This window comes from Chrysochloris asiatica, unplaced genomic scaffold (genome assembly GCF_000296735.1).
Source record: "Chrysochloris asiatica unplaced genomic scaffold, ChrAsi1.0 scaffold00086, whole genome shotgun sequence".
Classification (NCBI taxonomy): domain Eukaryota; kingdom Metazoa; phylum Chordata; class Mammalia; order Afrosoricida; family Chrysochloridae; genus Chrysochloris; species Chrysochloris asiatica.
Window position 1 is genome coordinate 6,449,316 of NW_006408604.1, and position 26,196 is coordinate 6,475,511.

Genomic DNA, 26,196 nt, shown 5'->3' on the forward strand with positions numbered 1-26,196 from the left:
CAATACCTCATATGCATGCAAAAGCTGGACAGCAAATAAGGAAGACTGTAAAAGAATTGATGCGTTTGAGTTATGGTTTTGGAGAAGAATACTAAAAGTGCCACAGGCTGCTAAAAGAACAACAGATCTGTGCTGGAAGAAGTGCAACCAGAGCGCTCTTTGGAGGCCAGGATGGCCAAACTTCATCTCTCATATTTTGGACATATTGTCAGAAGAGAGCAGTCATTAGAGGAAGGTATCATGTTTGGTAAGGTGGAGGGTCAGAGAAAAAGAGGAAGACTCCCAGCGAGATGGATTGGCAAAGTGGCAACATCAGTGGACTCAAGCGTGGCAACAATTGTGAGGTTGACCCAAGATTGGGCAGTGTTTCATTCTGTTGTGCATAGGGTTACTGTGAGTCAGTATCCACTCGATGGCACCTAAGAACAAACAACAAGTGCCAAACAATAGTTAAGAACTCAGTTGCTAATCAAAAGGTTGGTGATTCGAACCCACCAGCCACTCTGTAAAGAAAGATGTGGCAGTCTACTTTTATAAAGATTACAGCCTTCCACAAAGATGGGGACATGGAGAGAGGGAGCATCTGAGGACTCTAGATTCATGAAATGAGAGAGACTGAGAGCTGGTGGCCAGGAGACAGATTTTCGGAATATTCCCTTTGGTGGTATAAATTATTATATATACCTGAGTGTTTAAAAAATTAATGAAAAAAAGGAGCTAAAATGAATAGAGAGAAATACTGTTGACTGATGGTACATAGAAGGGATTATAATCATTATAATGAAACAAAGTATATGAATTGTTGAATGTAAAAACTGATGATCTGCCCTGTAAACTTTCACTCAATTCACAATAAAAACGTAAATAAAAAAATAAAAAAATTTACAGCCTTGGAAATACTATGGGCAATTCTACTCTATCCCACATGGTCATTATGAGTCAGAATCAATGTGACAGCCATGGGTCCAGGTATATACAATATCAATACAGTGATATAGATTCATTTTTATATAATAACTTCAATAAAAATATCTCAACTCCAATGAGGAAAATGCATATGTCTATACACACACAAATACACAAGGGTATTTCAAAAAGTTAACAGGAAAAATGGAATTAATAGACAATGAAATTTTTCCATGAACTTTGTGAAGTCCCCTCATACAGTTATAGCAAAGAAGCAAAGTAAAAGTCAAAACTTATGGACAAAGTAAAGGCAAATATCTTGAATCCTGAATAGTTTCATATATACTCATCTGGACATTTTAAGAAAATGGGGATTCCTTATTGTGGAGTATTAGATTGAAAGTATTATTTACTATGTCAAAAGAAAATCTCCACATAACTTGGAAATTGCAAATAATTTGACCAAAAGGGTCTTTGATACTGTAAAAGTTAACACTGGATTTGACAAGATTTCATGGTCATGGAAAACATTTTTCATTCATTCAATTTACTGAAGATTTTTCACATTTACTAAACAATCCCTATGTGCCAGGCATTGTTCTAAAGACCAGAAATATAAGGGTGAATCAGACAAGTGTGGTTAATTAATAATTAATGTATAATCAGAATTACCTAGAACTTAGTTCTTCTGACACCCAAATCATGTTATGCAAATCTAGAGTTCTTGACCTTCAAAATATTTATAATATTTAGGTGCTGTGCTTATCAATTAAAGGATTAAATGAACTTTGACAATGAAGTTTCAGATGAGCTTTGTTGCTTTGTAGATATTATTGAAGCAAATAAAGCTCTATGAATTGTGGAATAATAAAATATTCACAGAAATTTACATCTCTGCAGTTGAATAACAATTACATTTGTTCCAAACAGGCAATTGGTTTCCAAACACATTAAACAAAGGCAATTTAGAAAGCTTCTTCTTCTTCTTGGCATCATTAACATTGTTGAACATCCTGGGATTCTGGCATGTCACACAAAGGTAAGTGGGTGTGTGGAAAGATGAACAATTTCTGAGCTCATGAAATATTGGTCTGGAAATCATCAGCAAGCCAATGAGAAACCAGTTTGCCATGGATGGACAAATTAACACATTATAGAAATTTAACACATTATTCAGAGGAAGAAATTACCATTTAGATTTTATTTTTTCTATGGATTCTCATAAGAAAATAATGCTTTACTCAATTCCAAAATGTATTTTAAACCAAGACTTTTTTTCTCCTCTAAATTATTGCCACTTTAGAATTAGAAATAGCCATATTGATAATAAGAATGAATGAATCATGATCATTAAAAGAAAATATCGTTAAACAAATAGCTGGAAATTCCATGATGCTTAATTTGGAATCCATTTAGGTCTTTAAATAAGATAATGACCATTTGAAGGTCAATAACAAACTGTGTAAAATCCTTTAGTCAATCACCTGAGACTATTCAATGGCTTAATGTGGATCATCTACCACCAGTTCATCACCAGCCCATCTCTCTCTCTCACTGACATGTTCCTGGATTGCTGTGTGTCCTTAAGCAAATTGCCTAACCTCTCTGAGCTCTTATTTTCAAACAAGTAAAATAAAGACAATAAAACCACCCTCTTGTAGGTTATAGTGGAATTAATTTTAATCAAAGGTGAAGCACAATGTACAGCACGTAGTAGTATAATGAAACAGATTTTTCTTCACCTTTCTTCATTTTTTTTTTTTTTAATCTATTTAGTCATGGACTTCTGATATGGTGCTGTAGGATAAGCACTGAACTCCTAACCTCAAAGTTGGCAGTTCAAACCCACCAGCCTCTCCTTGGAAGCCCTACACATGGTCTTTATGAGTTGGAAGGACTAGACAGAACAACTTAGTCAATACTTTGTCACTTCTCCTTTGCCTTGTATTCATCTAACAAATCACTTTTGGAGCGTCATTTATATGATGGGTACTACAGTGGACTAGAAGGATATAAAGTCAGGAAACCAATAAGCATTTAGTGCCACTATGCTGCTGCTCTGAAAAGCTAAGGAGCTCTGGTAGCGTAGTGGTTATGAGTCGGGCTGCTAACCTCAAGGTCAGCAGTTTGGTTCTGCAGGAGAATGATGAGGCTTTCTGCTCCCATAAAGATTTTTTTGTTTTGTTTTATTGTGAATTGTGTGATAGTTTACATGGGAAAACATTAGTTTTACATTCATCCTATTGTATATCATTTCATAGCCATAGTTACAATTCCTGCTCCCATAAAGATTTACAGCCTTGGAAACCCTGTGCAGGGTCACTATGAGGTGAAACTGACACCATGGCACACCACCACCATGCTCCAGCTCTAGTGGAGCATATACAGTCATGCATAAGAGAAAGACAACTAAATAAATCCCATGCAAGGTAAAATATTAATGACAAAATCAAAGCCTTTATGATTCCCAGAATTTTTAAATATCTTACCTTTCAAAGTTCATAAGGAACTAAATTCACCCTCCATAATGTACACCCAAACACACAGCCGGAGAGTTCATTCTGACTCACAGCAAACCTATAGGGCAGTGTGGAAGCGTTCCATAGGGTTTCTAAGCCTGTAAATCAGGGGACCCTTTTTTCTGGAAAAATTTATAACATTCACAGGCCATACAAATTATCAACTGAAAAATTTGGTCTGCTATATTTGGTCAAACATTTAATTAACTCTAAGGCACTTAACAACAGCAACAACAACAATGACAACAGCAATGAGATAGCTGGAACTGCAGTTGCCTTGGCAGGGCCAGAACAAATGATTTCTTGGGCCTCATATGGTCACCGGTCTGTGGGATAGAACACTGGATTCACAAGGTCAGTTTGAATCACAAGGTTGGTAGTCCAGACTCAACAGGCACTCCTTGGAAACCTTATATAGACTCGCTATGAGTTGGAACAGACTTTATAGCACTTAACTACAACACACTGCTGTGGACAGGATGTTCCCCACCCCTTCTATAAATCCTTATGGAAGCAGATTGCCTCATCTTTCTGCTGCAGAGGGGCTGGTGGGTTCAAACCACTGATATACCAGTTAGTAGCCCAATACTTAACCTATTGTGCCACCAGGGATCTACAAGTTCATCAGTTTGAATCTATCATCTGGTCAATGGGAGTAAGAGGAGACTTTCTGTTCCCATAAAGATTTACTGCCTCTGGCCTCCCATATAGGATCACTTTGAATTGGAATTGATTGGATGGCAGTCTGCTTGTTGTTGTGTGGTGTGTTTTTTGTTTGTTTGGTTTTGGTCTGTCTATATTAGAGTCCTCCCCAGACAGATCTAAAAGAGTGAAATCCTGGCATTTCATATCCAAGGCTTTCCTGTTTGGGAGTGGAGAAATAGGCAAATGAAATATTTTTTTCTTGCTGAAAATTATTAGAAAAATATGTTCTGTAGTACTTAAATGTAGCCTATTTTGGGAGTCCTGGTGTGGCTCTGTGGGTTAATGTGCCAGACTGCAAAGCTGTTCGAACTGCAAGGTTAGCGGTTCAAGCTCACCAGCTGCTCTTGGGTCGGAATCGACTCAACGGAACTTAGCAACAACAACAACATGTTTGATGCTAAAATAGAAACTATAGATCTTTCTTGTGAATGGGCAGAGAGTGGGAGGGTGTTTTTTTACAACTTAAACCATTGCCCCTCCAATGTTATGCAACATATCTTATAAAATTGATATCATTGCACTCATTTTATCGAAGATACCAGTAATCTTTTGTGTATAATCAAGAACAGTTTTTTAAAGAGAAGTAAATCAGAAACAAATGACCAGTTGTTTAGGCAGCATTCACTGTCTCTTACAGTTATTTTTAGTAATGTATTGAGAAGGAATATGGCTTCCTAGGAGTGGCTGGTGAGTTTGAGCCACCAACTTTGTGGTTCAAACCAACTTTGCTTAGCATGTGTATCCTACAGCACCACACCAGTGAGAATTCAATAAGTTAGGGTGAGTATCATTCACTATCATGATACCTGGTACTGACAATACACTCAAGAAGCCATTTGTAAAGTAAGCATTTTTCTTAGGTCTCGGGCACATTCAGAAATACATTCATGGATTTCTTCTTCAACAGTGGTGTTTTCCACATTCTCAACACCAAATTCCTAGTGTGGTATATTTAACTTCTTGTGACTTCTGGCCCCTCATGAAATCTATGAAGTTGATAGGGCCTCAGACTTTTGGTCAGCATTGAAAAGAAACTCAATGAAGGTTATAAAAGAGCACCATCTAAAGATTCTTATCAGGCATCCTAATTTTCACTAAAACTCCTTTTTTCCTTTTAAAATATTGTTCTGGTGACTTGTTAAGTACCATGGAGTTAATTCCAACTCATAGTGACCCTGCACAGGGTTTCCGAGGCTGTAAATCTTTACCAGAGCAGAAAGCTTCATCTTTCTCCCGCCGAACAGCTGGTAGTTTCAAACTGTTGACTTTGAGGTTAGCAGCCTGATTCATAAACACTACACTACCAGAGCTCCTGGTGAGTAGGGCTCTTAGGAATTATCACAGGCACTTCAGTATCTATGGGTACATCTTATAAGGTAGACAAGCACAGGATGAAAACACATGCTTTATCAGGTCATCTACATTTGATCCTAAGAAAAACTTTATTTTTCTTTTTCAGATGTTATATTCTAAATCATTTTAACATCCATAACATCTTTGGAAGTAATCTTGAAGAAACACTTCTTCTCCAAGAAAAGTCTCTGAAATTGTATGGCAGTATTCAGGAATTTTCTTCAAGTAATGATTCTTGGGAGACAGGACTATGAAACTGTATTTGACTTTACCTGTCTTCATTTGTTTTCTTCAGTATTCATTGTTTTCTTCAGTCTAATGCCTTATGCATTTTAGCATAAGAGCTAATACATATGGGAGAAGCTTTATAACCAGTATATATCTACTTTTATTTACAAATATCAGTTATAACCCCTCTAGTAATTGGAGTGCTGTGAGTTACTGCGTTGGACTGCAAAGTCAGTTTGAATCGCAAGGTTCGCAGTTCAAGCTCACTGGCTGCTCCTTGGAAACCATATAAAAGATCACAAGAAGCAAAAACAAACCAAACGCAACTAAAAAAAAAAAGAAAATATTATCCCTTTCTGCAGCAATGTGTTATGTATTAAAATAACGGAATTATTGTAGGTAAGTACTATATGACAGAAAATGATAATTTTCTACATACTGTGATATTTGACAGGCTTTTTCAATAGTCCGGCCATTAAAAGCAATATATATGATCTTTTTAAAGAATTTTATAAGTAATTGGAAGCAAAACAGCAATATGTTAACACTATCATCTCAATAAATTAATGAGGACTTGCTACATGCCAGACATGTGACCATATACAAATATTCATCACTTAACGTCCATATGGACAAAATCCAACTGTCCAAAATTCCATAAAGTTGTTTTTGTTTTTTTGTTTTTTAAGGGAAAGCAGTTTTACTTGTTTACTGTTTTCCCCTAATGGTTTTAAATAGGACTGTGGTGGCCCTGTAGGATAAGCACCAGACTTTGAACCACAACTACTCTGTGGTTAAAAGATGAGGCTTTCTTCACATGCAAAAAGTTACAGCCTCAGAAACACTAGATAGGGTCACTGTGGTCAGAACTGACTGTATGGTACATAACAACAATGGTTTTAAACACCCCAAAGCCAGACTCTTCCAGTAATAGACTACAAGCATGATACAGGTAGATGAGGCCAGGCAGGTGAAACAGCAAGACAGTGGCAGAGTTTGCGCTTCTCCCTCCCCAAGTCATTATCATTCACTCAGCCCTCACCAGCACCCTCGACACTGCCAATTCCTCCAGCACCTGCCTGCGGCTTCAGCAGCAGCACAAGGACAACCAAAGGCAGGCTCTCAGGAGGTTTTAGGATGGTGTTCCTACAACACCCAAATCATATAACATCCTGTTTCACAGAACAGTGGACATTAGCAATACATACCTGTACTGTCCGAGTCAATAATAAATCTATACATGATTATGCTCGAATACACTATCAGGATACGGATTGATGAAGGAACTTTTCTTGGGATTCAAAAGAAGCTTTACTAAAATTGAGGTCCTTAACTAAGAGAATACCTGTATAAGAAAGAAGTTCTAAAATAATGTATATGATGGCCTTATTAGGATTCAAGGAAGGTTAAAGGAGTATTGAGAGAAAGGTAAGGGGCCAAACCAAATAAAGATGCTTAAAGGAATTTCCTATCCCAAATGGCATCTTATAGTCTTTACTGCTACCAATCCAAATGCATGGAGTGGTCTTCCAAAAGAGATTCTTCCTTTAACAGAGAAATGTAGAAATACATTTTAAAAGAAAGTCTAAACTAGTGTCCTGTACCTCTTAGGAACGTTTGTTGTTTTTCCAAGTTTAGTTGAGCACACTCTGCTTCGAGTCAATCTCTCTCAGCTCTATCACAGATAACCCTAATTCAAATCTTCTTTCTGTTGTGAAGCCCAGGTATTGGAAGTGTTAACAAGCACATCCAAACTATTTGTATGCACCTCAAAGTCTTAGAACCACTGCTTACCAGACAATTAATGCTAGATAGGATAGATAGATATATCAGCTGATTGCCACCGATTTGTAATTAAGCACCCCCTCGTGTAAACATAAAATATTTTAGATCTGTAGAATAAAAGATTTATTCAACTTGATTAGGCATGATACACTTTTTTTTTTAATTGCCAAAGAGCAGCTGGAAAGCGCCAGGTGTTTCTCTTACTCAAACTATTTATTTGTTTATTTGCTTGCTTGAAGGACAGGTGGAAAAGCTATCTTTTATAAGCACAAATTCTTTTCCTTCCAACTTTTTAGAATCTTTCTTTGTTAAGCATTTATACACTGGCAGAAGAGTGAGGTAGATTCCTGATATATCTTAAAAGCTTTCCTTGGTGCACAAGGTTAAATATGAAGTTTGCAAGTTGGGTTTAATGAACACCCAAAAGATCAAGTAAGCCTTAAACACCTTATCTCAGCATAAGCAAAAAGCTCTCACAATCTCTCTGATTGTTAGAAAAGGAGTCTGCCTTATTTTGTTGTTGTTGTTTCCTCCACATTTACCTTCATCTGTTTAATTTCTAAATTAAAATAGAAAAGGGTATTCATTATGCTTTCACTGGTCCTTAAAGAGGGAAGAAGATCTACAGAATTATAAAGTTGACCCAAAGCAAACACCAAAAGAGCTTAGAATTCTCACATGGGCATTGACACTCGTGATTAGCTAAATTGCAGTAACTACACATGCTTCCATTCGGAACAGGATGCATTCACACAGCAGTTTCTTCTCTAGTGCCTAGCAACATTATCATTGAGCACCTGGAATAGTTTAGGCATTAAGTGTAATTGGTTTTGCTTTACATAAATCTGTAGCTTTGTAAATAAGCGGAGCATTTCAGCTTCTATATAACACCAATTAACTTAAAGGGATGCGTTGTTTGCAGAAGCCTGCTGAGTTCCGTGCTGTATTTCTCGAGTAATATGCTCAGTGGCGGGCAAAGTTCCGTGTCCCTGCAGTGTTCCATTTACTCCCAGTCACTTGGTGCCAAGGGTCTCTATCCAGCCATTCATTTGCTCCATTTTTTAAGTAGCGAAAGACTAGAAAAATGAAGTCTTCCCTGGGAAGCATCTGCCTATGCTTGAATTCTGTGTATGATGGAAGCCTGAAAAAAAAAAAAAAGTATTTGGAACTGTTTCCTGTGACACCCTCCCTTCCATCCCCCACTCCCAACTAAATCACAGGTCTGACCCCATTGGATTCTGTTCATATCTGACAGTGGTATCTCTTTCCTCTTACTTTTTTTAAAAACACTTCAAAACAGCCAAAAGTCACTACATTGAGTCCTGTACACAAAAATTTATTACAGACCAATATTCTTATGACATGAATTTGCAGTGAAAATGTTCCATCAGAATGAGTTTAAAAAAAAAAAAAAAAATAGCACTGAGACTTGCTCCTGAAGGTTGGTAAAATTTTCCAAGCTCCTTGGATAGTTCTTCTTGTTATCACTATACTTGGCTTAATCCCTTATCTCTCATATTCCCTTCAGGTAATCTTGATTTATAGCATTCATTCCACCCTGGCCAACCTCTAATTCTCTTGGTTTCTGAAAGTGTTTTATCGACTATCAGAGTAACAGTATCACCAAAAAACAGCTCGCAACTCCAACACATTTCCTATTAATATTGTGTGATTTACAAATTGAAGGAGAGAGAATAAGCCCTCTGAAAACTGTCAGGCTCCCTTGTCTTTCGGGCTTCAGCCCTGTACCCTAGAATAATCCAGTGATGGGCATACTCCATCTCCACTGCCAGAGAAACCGGCTTACAATGGCCGAATCCAGGCTTTGGAGTAAAGCTCTGAAATAAAATCGTCAACTAAGTGATGACAGCACCCAGGTGCTGCTAAAATGCAGGCCTGCTCGTAGAGAGCAGGGAAATTAATGGAACCACTAATAATAACAACCAATATCTATGCCACCATTTACAGCTTACAAGATGCTGTCACACAAATCATCACATCTGATTAGCACCATCACACTAGCAAGTAGGCACATTTTAGTAGGCCCATTTTGTAAATGAGAAAATGTAGCTTTCAGATATTAAGTGATTTGTCAAGAGTCACAGAGATAGTAAGTGGCACGGACAGGACTTGAACTCTGATCTCTCTGACTTTAAAGTGTCATTCCCTGTGTAAACAAGGTCACCCACACTGGGTCATCCCAAACCATTTCAGTGAATCATGTTCTACGTTATCCTAAAGGGAACATGAATGAGAAGAAAGATTTTGGCTACAGACTTTGGCAAAATGGTTAACAAAACCCTGGAACTTTCTCCGATGTCTCCTGCCTCATGCAACTCTGCCTATGGAGTCAAGCATGACTTCATGTGACCACTGACCATGGATGGTCAGATGTTCCCCACTGAAGAGACCCACTGGAAATGGCAACACGAGGGCAATGGAGATGGAGGAGAGACAGAAGGGCAGCACACAAGTGGCTTTTAAAAGTTTGTGGAAAACTGGGATAGGAAGATAATGGAATTTTTCCACGAAGTTTTTGAAGCCTCATATAACGCTCAAAATGTTTATGGGGTTTTTCTTGTCTTATTTTTAGTTAGTTTGTTGTTGTTGTTTTTCCTCCTCAGCTTATCAAAATGCCATGCTTACACTACAGTCAATCCCAAACTGCTTAGAGAAGAGGAATCTGAGGAAAATATATGTATCATTAATAATTTGGAAGACTTCTGTAAGACTATGCTAAAAGTATATTAGTATATTAGCTCATTTAATCCTCGCAATACCCCGATGAGCTATGCATAATTGCTATCCCCACTTTATATCTAAGAAGCCTGAAGCATAGAGAAGTTAATAACTTTCCAAAGTTACACAGGCAGTGTGGGAAGAGTCAAGGAGCCCTAGCAGTGTGGGTTATGAGTTAGAGTGTTAACCGCAAGGCCAGCAGTTTGAATCTATCAGCCACTCTGTGAGAAAGATGAGGATTTCTGCTCCTATAAAGATTGGCTGCCTTGGAAACAGGGTCACTATGAGTCAGTACACAGAAACCACCACCACCCTGGATAGAGTAAAGATTTGGGACCAAGGTTGCAAAGTTCAATTTGCAAAGTCTGATGTTGTCTAAAATAGACTTTTTTCATGTTCTCTGGGGAATCTCAGAGAAGACAATGGCTTATTCAAATAGATTTCAATATTTTTCTGTCCCAATATACAGCATAATACTTCTTTCATCATTAATTACCTGATGGCAACAACAGAGATTCTGAACACCTCTAGACTGTAGCCTTTCTCTCCTTTAATGAACAATTGCTGCCTATTGCACTGTGAGTTAATGCGCCAGACTGCAAAGCCGACTGAACTGCAGGTCGGCGGTTCAAGCTCACCAGCTGCTCCTCGGAAACCCTATACAGGGTCACTATGGGTCAGAATCGACTCGATGGCACTTAACAACAACAATAACAACAACAACTGCTTAATTGGTAGCACAGTGGTTACAAATCAGGCTGCTAATCTCATGGTCAGCAGTTCGAAACTACCAGCTGTTCTGTGAGAGAAAGATAAGGCGTTCTGCTCCCGTAAAGATTTACAGCCTCAGAAACCCTATGCAGGGTCGCTATGAGTCGGAACCAACTCCATAGCACATAACAACAACAACAACTGCTTAACTACAAAGGGAAGGTTCAAAAGCAGAATGTCAGGCTCTGTGGATGTTGTGGCATATCTATTTAGGGTTTAATGGGTAGTTTTACAGTGTTCTTCTAATCACAATATAAGCTATCTGTGGAGCTGTAGAATAGGCACTGTATTGCTAACCACAAGGTTGGCAGTTCAAACTCACTAACCACTCCTTGGAAACCCTATACAGGGTCACTATAAGTCAGAGCTGACTGGATGGCACCTAACAACAACAACATTCATTATATAAACAGTTGAATACCTTTTTTCAATAATATAAAAGGCGACTATGCACTTGGACAGAGTCTTGGTGTGGTGCTGTAGGATGAGTAAGAACTGCAAGGTTGGTTTGAACCACAAGGTTGGTAGTTCAAACTCATCAGTCACTCCTTAGAAACCCTATTCTGAGGTGCTATAAGTTGGAACCAACTCAATGGCACTTAACAACAACAAATGCACTTGGACCTCACCAGATGGAATGCACAGAAATCAAATTGACTACATCTGTGTGAAGAGAAGGTAGAGAAGTTCAGTAGCATGGGCCAAAACAAAGCCAGGGGCTGACCTTCAATTGCTCATATGCAAGTTCAGGCTGAATCTGAAGGAAATTAAATTAAGTCCATGAGAGTCAAAATAAGATCTTGAGTGTATCCTGCCTGAATTTAGAAAACATCTCAAGAACAGCTTTGATGCACTAGACACAATTACTAAAGATCAGAAGAGCTGGGTGATGATATCAAGAATATTTTACAGGAAGAAAGTAAAAGGTTATTTAAAAGACAGAAAACAAAGAAAATACTAATAATTGTGTCAGAAGAAACTCTAAAACTTGTTCTTGAATGTAGAGAAGCTAACACAATTGGAAGAAGTGATGAAGTAAAAGAGCTGAACAGAAAATTTCAAGGACACCTCGAGAAGACAAAGGCAAGCATTATAATGAAATATGCAAAGGCCTGAAGTTAGCAAAGCAAAAGGAATGTACATGCTCAGCATTTCTCAAGCTGAAAGAACTGAAGAAAAAAAGGCAAGCCTATGGTTGTAACTTTTAAGGAGGCATCAAAGGAAGGTGGAAGGAATACAGAGTCTCTGTGCCAATATGAAATAGATGATGTTCAACCATTTCAAGAGATAACATATGATCAAAAGCCAATGGTACTGAAGGAAGAAGTCTAGGTTGCACTGAAGGCATGGGCAATAAACAAGTCTCTAGTAACCAACAGAATACAAATTGAAATCTTTCAACAAACTGATGTAGCCCTGGAGGCTCTCACTCGTCTATGTCAAGAAATTTGGAAGACAGCTACCTGACCAACTGATTGGAAGAAATCCATATTTGGGCCCATTCCAAAGAAAGGTGACCCAATTGAATGTGGAAATCACCAAACAATATAATTAATATCACATACAAGTAAAATTTTGCTGAAGATAATTTTAAAATGGTTGTAGGATTACATGGACAGAGAACTGTCAGAAATTCAAGCCAGGTTTAGAAAAAGACATGGATTGAGAGATATATATCATTGTTGATAGCAGATGAATCTTAGCTGAAAGCAGAGAATGCCAGAAAGATGTTTACTTGTGTTTTATTGACTATACAAAGGCATTTGACTATGTGGATCATTACAAGCTATGGATAACGTTGCAGAGAATGGGTATTCTAGAAAATTTAAATGTGCTCATGAGGAACCTGTACATAGACCAAGCTGTAGTCGTTCAAACAGAACAAGGGGATACTGAATGGTTTAAAATCAGTAAAGATATGTGTCTGAGTTGTATCATTACAGCATACTTATTTAATCTGCACCACCACATGCAGAACAAATAATCTGAGAGCTGGATTATATGAAGAAGAATGTGGAATCAAGATTGGAAGAAGATTTATTAATAATCTGCAGTATACAAATGACTCAAACTTGCTTCTTGGAAGCAAAGAGGACTACTGATACTTACTGACGAAGATCAAAGACTACAGCACCTCAGTGTAAAGTAAACCCAAAGCCTCACATCTGGATCAATAACATCATGATAAATGGAGAAAAGATTGAAGCTGTCAAATACTACATATCGCTTGGATCCACAATCAACACTCATGGAAACACTAGTCAATAAATCAAACCCATATTGCATTAGGCAAATCTGCTGCAAAGATCTCTTTAAGGTGTTAAAAAGCAAAGCTGTCAATTTGACAACTATAGTGCACCTGACTTAAATCATGGTATTTTTAAATGTTGAAATTGGACGATGAATAAGGAAGCCCATAGAAGAACCAATGCATTTGAATTATGGTGTTGGCAAAGAATATTGGAAGTATCATGGACTGCCAGAAAAACAAACACATCTGTCTTGAAAGAAGTACAGCCAGAATGTTCCTTAGAAGTGAGGATGGCAAAACTTCATCTCTCATTCTTTGGTCATGTTGTCAGGAGGCATCCTTTCCCAGAGAAGGACGAGTTGGTTCCGACCCATAGCAACCCTGTACAGGGTTTCTGAGGCATGGCTTGTGAGCTTGAACTGCCTTTGAACTGCCTACCTTGCAGTTCAAAATGACTTTGCATTCCAGTGCATTAACCCACAGCGCTACCCCAGGATTCCGGTAAAGTGGTAGCTCAGTGGAAAAAAAAAAAGGAATACCCCAACAAAATGGATTAATACAGTGGCAGCAACAATGGTTCAAACATAACAATTGTGAGAATAACTTAGGACTTGGCAGTGTTTCATTCTGTTGGTTGCTATGAGTCAGAAGCAGCTAGAAGGCACTTTTTAGCAAAACAACAACAGTTAGATCAAGACAAGAACCTGAGGTCAACCAGGTTCTCTGCTTTCTTTGCATCTATACAGATATTCCCTCGGATTCCTCCAGTCCTATTCTCCAATGAAATGTTCATATATCAAGAATAAGACAGAAGACATAATCCAGTCTGTGTCTTTGCTGTCTGTCTCTCTCTGACTGTGTGTCCCATTAAGGTTGTCTATGGTAGAACAGATGTTATTTGATAGTCAGGATCATTACACCAGATGATGCATAGCCAACTGTCTACTCAGAGGTTTTACTGTTAAATAATAATAGCATCCAAATCCTAATATATCATCCATCACAGACAGGTTTGAATCCACTTACTGGTTGGGAATTAGGTTGCCTCTTAAGCCTGTTAAACCACAAGTGACCAACTAAATTTCATATAAATACAGGAATGAATCAATAGCCTATGACAAGTGTCTATTACCATGGTAGCAGCAAGTCAGGAGCACCGTTGATGATACTTTATGCAAAAGTTAAGCAAACAATTCTACAAGGAATAAAAGATGGAGCTACAATGGAATCAGTATAAGGCAGAGATGTGGCAAAAAGCAAGAGAAAGGAACCATAGCATTGAAGATACTACCAACAAATTATATGTGTCATGGACAGGTTTTACTTTCCCAGAGCAGTCTAGTTAAGCTACAGGACAAAGGCAGTGGAGAGGGCATGCTGAATTTCAAAATAAGGGAATGAGCTCTCTTATAAATGCCAGAGAGGAAGTGTGAGCTTAAAATTCAAGAGCCTTGAGAGGCCATCTGGTAACACTGATTTTCTATCTTGGCATCATGCCTTGCACCTAGTAGGTGCCTTGGTTCATATGAATTTATCAAGACCCCTTTGAACATGCAAACTGTTTTATTTGTTTGGGGTTTTTGTTTTGTTTTGTTTTTTACCGTTTTTCCAAGCCTCTCTTATACAAGTTAAACCTTTCTGACCAGTTTCCTCAGTGTCTTCAAAAATGCAGACTTTTTTTTTTCCAGTTCTGCCTTATTTCATTGCAGCCAGCCGTGCCCAGAAGACAGGAACAAACAAGATGGACAAGTGTGGCAGTGAATGAGCCATTTTACTGCAATTAGAAGTTCACGGAGAATAAATTATTCTCTGGTTCAAGCTGTCCAGCAGTAATTCTCATTAATAATAGCATTTCCACAACAGTCAGCTTCCTACAATGACAGTGAGTGCTAGAAACTTAATCATTACTCTTGAAGCAGGAGTCACATCCCAGACGGCTAGCCCAGATCACCATATGCAGCAAACAAGAGAAGACTTAAATGACAAGGAAGCTTGAATGTGTAACTGTCCATGAAGTTCACTGCTTAGATAAGCAGAAGGGTGAACTGAAAGGGCTTCTCAATCCCTCCAGCTTGCTATTTAATTCATGCTATGAAGTAAATTAACTTGCATATTAGTATGTCTATCTACTACATACTTTCCTGAAGTCTCTCTTCTTGCCTCACCATGGATGTTTCCTTTGTATTCCCATTTCCTCTTCATGGTCATAGGGTTATAGGGAATGAGTGGCCCATGAAGGCAAGGCTCTTTGAGGTTTGTTCACTTCTCAACCCATTAAACAATGCTTGGCACACATTTATATATGTATGTTGGTGTGTATAAATCCAGATAGATAGATAGATAGATAGATAGATAGCTGTAGGATAAGCACTGAACCTAAACAGTTTGAACTACAAGGTTGGCAGTGCAAACACACCAGCCACTCCTTGGAAACTCTATATATTTTCACTATGAGTCAGAACCGACTCAACAAGACTTAACAACAACAACATGTAAATCCATTCCTAATTATGTATGTAAATTCATTTTTATATATGAAGTCCCATATACAGTTAGCTATCAACTGAGAATCTCTGTTCCTCTACATGAGGTAGTCTCCATGTTGTCTCACTCTTTGAGCTACTTTGGAATCCTTTAGAGTTTGGTGACTAGTATCCAAAAGGTCTCATGATGACACCATGTATGCAGAGTTAAATCGCAAAACTTCTTATCTTTATGAGGAGTAGCAAAACTCTAAAAAAGCATGTGGGACCAGAAATGTTGATGTGGACATTGTAAGTTTAAGTATAAATATCTGTTAAATGTAAATATCTGTTTAAATATAAATAACCTCAGGAAGTTCCTAAGCAAAAAATCAATGCTGGCTGGACCAGGACAGTTTCTTCTGGGAGTTGCAAGTTAACTGGGGTATGAAGCACAAGGACCGAATAATGTGACATTTGTAACTCAAAAAATTAACTGGTCAAAAACTCAGTGAATAAGTTGTCAGGAACTAAACAAGACTTTGAGAGCCTAGTTAGATGACTCTCACAGTGATAACGCTAATGAAATCTGGAGTTAGGGCAGTAGTACTAGTGATAGGGATGAGAAGGAGAATATGAGATTCAAAGATAGAGTACTAGGGAAAAAAATTCATTGAATTTCTACTATGCATTTAATTATATTATGTAGTTTTCACAATAATTGTATGATCTTGGAATTATTATTATGCCATTTTACAGATTAAAAAAAACAAACAAAAAACAGAAGCCATGTCATTTTCCAGTCTCTCACAACTAGAGCAGGGGTCAAAGGAATTCTCATAGAGTCAGTCAGACATGAAAACCCACACATTTAACTACTATGCTATGATGATTAGATGGTGCGGTGACAGAGGAGGAGGAGACCAGTTTCAGTACTAGTTTTCTGATTTAAGCACCTAACTAGATAAAAATCATAGGAATGGAGAAGATGAGAACTGGGATCATGGAAAAAATAGGAACATTTTTATACACTTTGAGGTGTCCAGGAGAAATCCAGTGGAGGTTTCTAATACCCTGTTGGTTCCATGAACACTGGATTTGTTCATAAAGAAATGAATCAGAGCCACCAAGCATTTACAGGTAAAAGGAATCTTGAGAACATCTAGCCAGAGTTTTATGTTATAAATGAGGGCATCTAGAGAGGGGAAATACCTTTCCCATGTGCAATTATTGTATTAGCTAGAACTTCTCACTGACAGTCCAGCTCAGGAGAGTATGGATTGACCAAAGAATTATTAGGGAAGAAGAAAAGTGTTCATAATCAAATATTGTTTTTAACAAACTTAATTTAGTCTGATTTACTCAGAATTTCTAGAAGCTTTATGCATTGAGAATCACTAAAAAAAGGATCTGGTTATCAGTATTTTCTAAACTCACATGCCCACATAATTCTTTACCCAAGCAATGCTTCTGAGCACTAATCCTCTTCACTACACACTTTGGAAATGCTGATAGGTTGGAAAGTTCATAGGCTTTGGAATTAGACAGAATTGAATTTGGGCCATATCTGCCAGGCTAGTGGCTGGGCAGCCTTAGACACATTATTTACTCTTTCTTTAGACTTAGTTTCCACATTTGCAAAATATTCCTCATAGAACTTCTTCCATCAACATATCTAAAGCATATGGTATAGATTCTCAGATATGGTTTTGTTGTTGTTAAGTGACATCAAGTCAATTCCAACCCATAGCGACCCTGTATAGGGTTTCCAAGGAACTGCTGGTGAACTTCAACTGCAGACTTTGAAGTTCAAATAGCTCTTCAGTCTGGTGCACTAATCACGGTGCCACACCAGGACTCCTCAGATATGGTTTGTTGTGGTTAAGTGCCGTCAAGTCGATTATGACCCATAGCGACCCTATATAGGGTTTCCAAGGAGCAGCTAGTGAACTTGAACTGCCAACTTTGCAGTTCAAATGGCTTTGCAATCTGGTGCATTAACCCATAGCACCACACCAGGACTCAGAAATGGTAGATAGTCCAAATTAGTTGCCTTATTTTACCTCTTCCCAATAGGCTAATTAAGGAGCTCTGGTAGCGTAGTGGTTATGAATTGGGCTGCAAACCTTAAGGTCAGTGGTTCGAAACTACCAGCCACTCCGCGGGAGAAAGATGAGGCTTTCTACTCCTGTAAAGATTTATACCCTCGGAAACCCTGTACAGGATCGCTATGGGTTGGAACCGACTCAACAGCACATAACAACAACAACAAACAATAGGCTAATTGGCTATTTCTGTACACCCCAAATTATTTAGGAATGTACACCCAACAACAGCTATATTATATTGTCCCCAAAATTAAAAGTATTCACTACTTCCCAATTTACTCCAAACCAAATGATTATGTTGTGATGTTAGGTGCCATCAAGTTGGTACCAACCCATAGCGACATTATGCACAGCAGAACGAAACACTGCTCAATCCAAAGCCAACCTCACTACTATTGCCACGCTTGAGTCCATTGATGCTGCCCCTTGGCCAATCCATCTCTTTGGGGGTCTTCCTCTTTTTCTCTGACCCTCCACCTTACCAAACATGATATCCTTCTTCAGTGACTGATCCCTCCTGACAATATGTCTGAAGTATGAGAGACAAAGTTTGGCCATCCTGGCCTCCAAGGAGCACTCTGGCTGTACTTCTTCCAAAATGGATCTATTGGTTCTTTTGGCAGCCCATGGCACTTTCAATATTCTTCTCCAACACCATAACTCAAAAGCATCAATTTTTCTATGGTCTTCCTTATTCTCTGTCCAGCTTTCGCATCCATATGAGGTTATTGAAAATACCATGGCTTGGGTCAGGCACACATTAGTCTTCAAGCTGACATCTTTGCTCTTTAATACTTTTAAAAGTTCCTGTGCAGCAGATTTTCCTAATGCAATATGTCGTTTGATCTCTTGACTGCTGCTTCCGTGAGTGTTGATAGTTGATCCAAGATGACTGAAGTCCTTGACAACGTCAATCTTTTCTCCATTGATAAGAATGTTATTTATTCATCCAGTGATGAGGATTTTTGTTTTCTTTCCATTGAGATGTAAACCATACTGAAGGCTGTGCTCTTTGATCTTCATCAGTAAATGTTTTAAGTCCTCTTCACTTTCAGCAAGCAAGGGTGTGTCATCTGCATATTGCAGGTTGTTAATGAGTCTTCCTCCAATCCTGATGCCACGTTTTTTTCTTCATAAAACCCAGCTTCTCATATTATTTGCTCAGCATACAGGTTGAATAACTATGGTGAAAGAATACAGCCTTGTCACACACCTTTTTAAATTTTAAATCATTCAGTGTTCCCATGTTCTATTTCAACAACAGCTTCTTGGTCCAGATACAGATTCCTCATGAGCACAACTAAGAGTTCCAGAATACTCATACTTTGCAATGTTGTCCATGGCTTGTTATGATCCACACAATCGAAAGCCTTTGTGTAGTCAGTAAAGCACAGGTAAACATCTTTCTGATATTCTCTGCTTTAAAGAATATCATATCAGAAATGATATCCCTCGTTCCATGGCCTCTTCTGAATCCAGCTTGAACCTCTGGAAGTTCTCTGTCAATGTATGATTGTAGCAATTTCTGTATTACCTTTAGCAAAACTTTACTCGCCTGGGATAGCAAAGAGATTGTCTGATGATTTCTGCATTCGGTTGGGTCACCTCTCTTTGGAATGGGCACAAATATGGATTATCCATTAATATCAATCAACTTTGGTACTAAACCCTAAATGCATTATATAATTTTTGTGCTAGAAGGGATAGAGAAGCAGAAATCTCATTTATCAGAACAAAACGTCTCAGTCAAGTCTTCACTCCATTGAATTTGTAATTTCTTCAGTTATACAACCATAGGTCTCCCTTCCATGGTAGTCCTATCTGAATTATAAATAGAGAAAGCTTTAGACTGAAAGTCACAAACAAAATTCAAAGAAATAGGGTCTTGATTGCACATTAAACATTTGTATAAGAATTTTTCTTCAGAAGAATGCAAGCCTGGATAGAATTAATTTGTCTCCCTCTTTAATGAACAGCAGTTGCTGAATTCATCTGTCCTCTTATTAAGGAGTGTAAGAAGGTCTGCTTATTTGTCATGTTTGCCAATAGTTATGCCCTACATTATTGTTTGGAAGACAGAGAATAATCCAACAAATGGTATAGCCCCACCTGCTGAGAATCCTGCCTTGGAAAAAGCAGTACACAGGATATTTAAGAAGCCAATCTCTCCCTAAAGGCATTTAAAATCTCTTCTGGCAGAGAAGACATTTACTAATAAAACAAGGAAAAAAGATATATAATTAAGAAAAAAAAGATAGACATTCTATACCATCTAATAGTAGCACACAACATAGTCTATGAATTGAGTAAGTCCCTCCATCTATCAGGAAATACAGGGGATGGAGGAACATGTATATAAATGATACCAAAGGGATACAATCAACAAAATCATGATTGAAGGAGACTCACAAAATGAAAAAATTTCTATTACAAATATATTGAAAGGGGGAGGAAAAGAAAAAGACCACATTTAGATTAAATGAAGATTTAAAAATGTTTATCAACTCCAGTATATGGTCCTATTTAAAACACATTTTAAAATAGGAGAAATGTGAACTTTGACAGTGTTAATGAATATTTTACATTAAGGAATGTTAATATGGGGGTTTGATAATGGCATGGTAGTTATCTTGTTTTTAAGAATCCTTATCTCTTGGAGATCAGAAAGCTCTGATCTATGATGTCTAGGAATTGTTCCAAAATAATTTAGAGAGAGGGGAAATATGTTAGGGTTTAGTAAAATCAAAATTAGCTATGAATTCATACATGTTTAAGTTGTGATTTGAATATATAGGAGTTTGCTATACTAGTCTCACTACTTTTGTATATGTTTGAAATATTGCATAATAAAAACTTTTTAAAAATTGTGTGCTATAAATGCTATTAGCATGTCAGTGACATATGCAATTAGTTACTTAACAGATGCTTCTTGATTATCCAAGTTTTCCCTCTAATGAAGATTCACTGTCAAAGCTACAGGGAAGGAAATAAAAATTTTATTGAGTGCATATGTTTATCCCAGGAGCCCTGGTGGCACAATGAGTTAAGTGTTGTGCTATGTCTTATTTATCTATTGCTGCTATAACAGAAATACTACAAGTGGATGGCTTTCACAAACAAAATTTTTCTCTCACAATTTGGAAGAATTCAGAATTCTCTCCGGAAAAAAGTCCTTTAAGCATTTATAGGCCAAACAATCCTTCGAGATCTCCATCTGTCTTAGCATCAATTTTTCCTGAGATCTAGCAACTTCACAGTGCAGGGACTCTAGGTCCAAAGGATGCACTGTAATTCTCATTCTTCTTTCATAATGATAGGAGGTCACCCTTCTGCTTACTTCTCTCTTCTTTTATATCTCAAAAAAAATTGACTCAAGATACAGCCTTATTCTGTAGACTGTATCCTACCTCATTAACATAAGAGAAGTAAAGATTTATAACACAGAAGATACTTATACCAGATCAGAGCTGATCTATCCAATCACATCATGGGAAAGGTGATTACAGTTTTTAGATGTCACCATGGGGAATTATTACATCTTAACTGGTAAACCACTGAGAATCCTGGCCCAGTTACATTGACACAAAATCTTAACTATCAGACTGCTAACCAGAGCTTAAGTGGTTTAAATCCATCAGCTACCACACAGGGAAAAGGTAAGGCAGTCTGCCCACCTAAGAAGCAATTCTTCCTGTCCTACAGGATTGCTATGAGTTAGAATGGACTGGATGGCAATGAGTTTTATATGCTTGTCCCACTGAAAAACATCTGAGTTTCAAAACTATAGTTAAGTAATATGCTCCAGATTTATGATAAAGAACCAATATCTCCTAATTCCCACTTTTGTTCATATATGATGAGCCCAATAATGGCAAAAATGATCAGGTGCAATATTTTATCTTTATTGATAAAAATAATTTCATCAATAAACATAAAATAATTTATCAATAAAGATAAAATATTGCACCTGGTCATTTTTGTCATTATTCAGAGGGTATATAATAATCCTTCATCTTTAGAAGCTGTTGAAAGAAAAACACAGGTCCAAAGAAAACCTAGACTACTTGCATCATTTTGGGATTTTATTTTTCATCTCTAAAAAAATTTAGCTCCTATGTACAGCCATATTGGAGATAGATAACATTTTAACAACTGGAAATAAGCACTCCTCTATACCACTCATCTGTCAGTTTGTCGTACTATGGTAGCTTGTGTGTTGCTGTGATTCTGGAACTTATGCTGCCAATATTTTAAATATCAGCAGTGTCACCTATGGCCAACAGATTTCAGCTGAGCTTCCAGAACAAAGACAGACTAGGAAGAAGGAAAGACTAACTACTCCTGAACATTTTGTCACTGAGAACCTTATTTATAGCAGTGGAACACTGTCAGTACTTTGTCTCTCATACTGCAGACATATTGTCAGTAGGGACCAGTCACTAGAGAAGGATATCATATTTGGACACTTGGGAAAAAAAAAGAAGACCCCCAGTGAGATAGATTGGCACAGTGGTAGCATCAATAGGCTCAAATATAGCAACAAGAGGGACTCCCGGTTTTGGCCATAGCAGAGCAGAATCAGGGAGGACAGGGTCGCTGGGAGAGGCGCAGAAAACCCACACAAGCTGCTTTAACAGAACAGCACCAGAGCTCTGGATCTAGCATAAGGTGCAGGGCATTAGTTTCCCACACCTGCTGGTGGAAAATTCACAGTATAAAGGAAAATATTGCAATTTAGGAATTGGTCGAGACATGGGACTCCCTTCTTGGCCACCCCACCTAGACAGAGTTCAGAGGGCGGGGCTACAGCCAGACTGGCACAATGAACCAGTGCTAAAAGTGGTGCAGTGACATTTGCAAAAGGAGGTGTGGGGGGATACTATACATTTTTTCCTGTCTCACCTTCTTTGCCCAGCCCAAACACTTTCAGGTGGGTGGGTATGCACCCCAATAAAGTACAGCGTTGAGGCCACAGTTTTCCCACAGCACAGAGAGAAAGAGCCCCATTGGTCCCAAGGGCAAATTCTTTGGCGGCTGCTTATGACTTCCGCCTCTGGGTCCCAGCCCTAAAGTTAACTTGTACAGGACCCTTTATTCCGGACTATCCAGCAAGAAAAAAGCAGCCCTGTCAGGCCTGACAGACAAACCATATGAACAATTTATAAAACCCCAACATAAAAAGACGCAACTATCTTGAGAATTACGCTGTGCACACACAGATACCTAACTGACCTTCAGAGGCAAAAACAGTAGACAATCTTTCTCCCATTAACTTCTCAGTATCTATCTATGCACCTCCACTATGGTGAGTAGAGGAGGGGCCTGAGCGAGCAGAAACTCCCATCCACTGTTGGAGGTTCTACGGTACATACACAGTGCCTATGTAATAAGGCAACTGGCCAGTCAGCCACAGTTTTATTTTTGTTTTAAAGTGGTGGTTTTTGTCTCTGCTTTTATATTGCTTCTGCAACTGGTCCTTTTGATCACACATTTTTCCTGGAGATGGGAGCTTTTTCTCCCTACATTACCCAAGAAGAGATAGCAATTGTGGCCATATAGACAAGCTACAAGCATACCCCATAATATTCCACCATTGAGACAACAGCCAATAACAGCTGCTAAGCATTACATGTGAAAAAGGAAGCCTATCTCCTGATCATATCCACCAGGAGACACCCAATAAGTTAATAACACAGCAACAAACATCCATTTAAGCATTAAAAGCCCACATAACTACTGGAAATGACCAAGAAAACACATAAAAGATCTCAAAACATGTCCAAAAACAGAAAAGAGTAACTGAGGCAAATGAGCTGGAGACAGACAAAGATTTTCCAGAAGAGGAAGAGCAGGTTTTGGATTTGCCTGAGAAGTAATTCAGAAGAATGATATGGAAACAAATTCAAATGCTCTGAAAAGGGGTGGAGGAAAACAAGGAATAAGTCAGGAAAGTACTACAAGAGCAATTAAACAAGATCGATATAGCATTGGAAACAATTCAAAACCTGCAAAAAGAGGTCCACATGATTAATAATAAAATATCAGAAATGGACAATATACTGAAAGGGGAAAGGAGCAGAATTGAAGAGATGGAAGCCAGAACCAGCGAGCTGAAAGAAAAATCTCCCAATACTCCTAAGATAGAAGAAGTAGAATAAGAGAAGGAAAAAGAAATCTGAAGAGAGTCTAAGATTCATGCTGGATAACATGAAGAGGAACAATTTAAGAATTATTGACATTCTGAAACAGGAAGAGTCAGAGAAGTCCACAGAGGAGATAGTTAAAGAGCGTTTGGAAAAAAATTTCCCTAACATCTTGAGAGATGAGAAACAAATATTCAAGAAGCTGAACATACCCCAGGAAGGGCAGACAAAAGAAAATCACCAAGACATATAATAACCAAGCTCTCCAAAATCAAAGACAAGGAGAGAATCCTAAAAGTAGCCAGTAAAAGAGAAGTGTTACTTACAAATGCAAGCAAATCAGATTAAGCTCTGACTTCTCGGCAGAAACCATGCAGGCAAGAAGGTAATGGGGAGACATATACAAAATCCTAAAAGCAAAAAACTGCCAACCAAGAATCGTCTATCCAGCAAAACTGTCAATCAAATATGATGGCTCAATCAAAACATTCCAGGATAAACAGAAGCTAAGAGATTTTGTCAAAGCCAATGCAGCACTTCAAAACATCCTAAAGGGAGTTCTTTGGGCTGAAAACCAACAAGAACAGACAATAACCAGAGATTGATAGGTGTGGCAACATCACCTGAAACTCAGGCAATGGATAGCAGAGTCCAGAACACAGCAAAATTACAACAACAAATTCAAAGTCACTGGGAAGTCAACAGAAGATCAAAATAATAACAATGTCAAAGAAAGGGAAAATGTAGGAACAGAGATCCAGGTAGTGAGGAGGTCAGGTAGATTACAGGATACAATAGATTGTCTTAATGGAGGGGAAAGTTAATAGACTATAAGGTAACCCCAAAGAGAGTTAATACTTCAAATATAGCAATGATTGTGAGGTTGGCCCAGGATTGGGCAGTGTTTCATTCTGTTGTGCATAAGGTTGCTATGATTCAGTAACGACTTAATGGCACCTAACAACAACAACAACTCACCCCACATATGCCAATCATAAGCAGAATTACTTCTGTTCCAATCTAGTTAACTAGGTTGAAAACATAGCAGCTAGAAATGTACTAGGAAAGAATTAAAAAGTAAGGAAAGAACAGAAAAACTGACCCTTCTTTGTAGAATGTAGAACTTTTCAATTTAGTAAATTTGGTGCAGCTGTTCTCATAAACCCATGAAGAATAGAGCCAAATATCCACTAAAGATTTACCAGTCTTTCCTAAACTTCACTATGCTAAGTGTCCATGAAAGACTTCCTCTACTAGTTGATGAGGAGTGCTCTTACAGTTCAGATTCAAAGTTATTTATGGTCACTGAGGAATCTGAACTGTAAGAAATTGACTATTCGTTATGTAACAAAGTTTGCATATGATTTCTGGTTTTGTCAGCAGAATCCATGGTGCTGCAGAGGTTATGCAATGGACTGCTAACCAAAAGGTCAGTGGTTCAAACCTACCAGCCATATTATGGAAGAAAGATCAGATTGTCTACTCCCATAAAGATTTTGTTGTTGTTGAATGTCATCAAGTTGGTTCTGACTCATAGCAACACTTTAGAAGGTTTCCATGGAACTGTTGGTGGGTTTGAACCATCAACCTTGTGGTTCAAACCAACCTTGCAGTCCAGTGTTTATCCTACAGAGCTACATAGTCTCAGAAACCCTAAGAGAGCAGTTCATCATGAAGGCTCCCTTAGAACAAGCTTCTTAATTTTTGGAATCCATGAGATAAGAAAACACATGCTCACTTTACTTCAGTAATCTGGGAAGCAGCATCTATATTCACTCACTCAGACTAGTCAATACTTTTCACATAATACCAATTTTTACATAACAACCTGGTCTTTGGAATCTAACCATGTCGATAAATGAGGAATTAAGGTATTTCAGTGAAGTCCTGTTTATGGAAAAAAAGAATGTCTGACTTAATAGAGCTTAAACCAGAGCTCTCGTATGGTGCTCTAGAATAAACACTAGACTTCAAGGTCAGTTTAAACCATAATGGTTGGCAGTTCAAACACACCAGCCACTCCTAAGAAGCCATACACAGGGTCACTATAAGTCAGAAATGACTCATCGGCACTTAACAACAACAACCAACCAGAAATTGACAAAATTCATAATTAGCTTAGATTGTGTTGTCTATAAACAAAGAGTTGTTGTTAGGTGCCATCAAGCTGGTACAACTCACAGTGACTTTATGCACAGCAGAACGAAACACTGCCCAATCCTGGGC

At 38.1% G+C, this 26,196-nt stretch overlaps 1 protein-coding gene across 1 annotated transcript in view; it reads left to right on the forward strand.

Moving 5' to 3' along the window:
• SLC15A5 (solute carrier family 15, member 5) overlaps nucleotides 1–5,737 on the forward strand; it is a 141,220-nt gene extending 135,483 nt beyond the window's left edge. The window contains exons 8-9 of the mRNA XM_006866064.1: nucleotides 1,837–1,945; nucleotides 5,590–5,737. Of these exons, the coding sequence (XP_006866126.1) occupies nucleotides 1,837–1,945; nucleotides 5,590–5,737 (257 nt within the window). The remainder of the gene's footprint in view (nucleotides 1–1,836; nucleotides 1,946–5,589) is intronic.
• The last annotated feature ends 20,459 nt before the right edge of the window (nucleotides 5,738–26,196 follow it).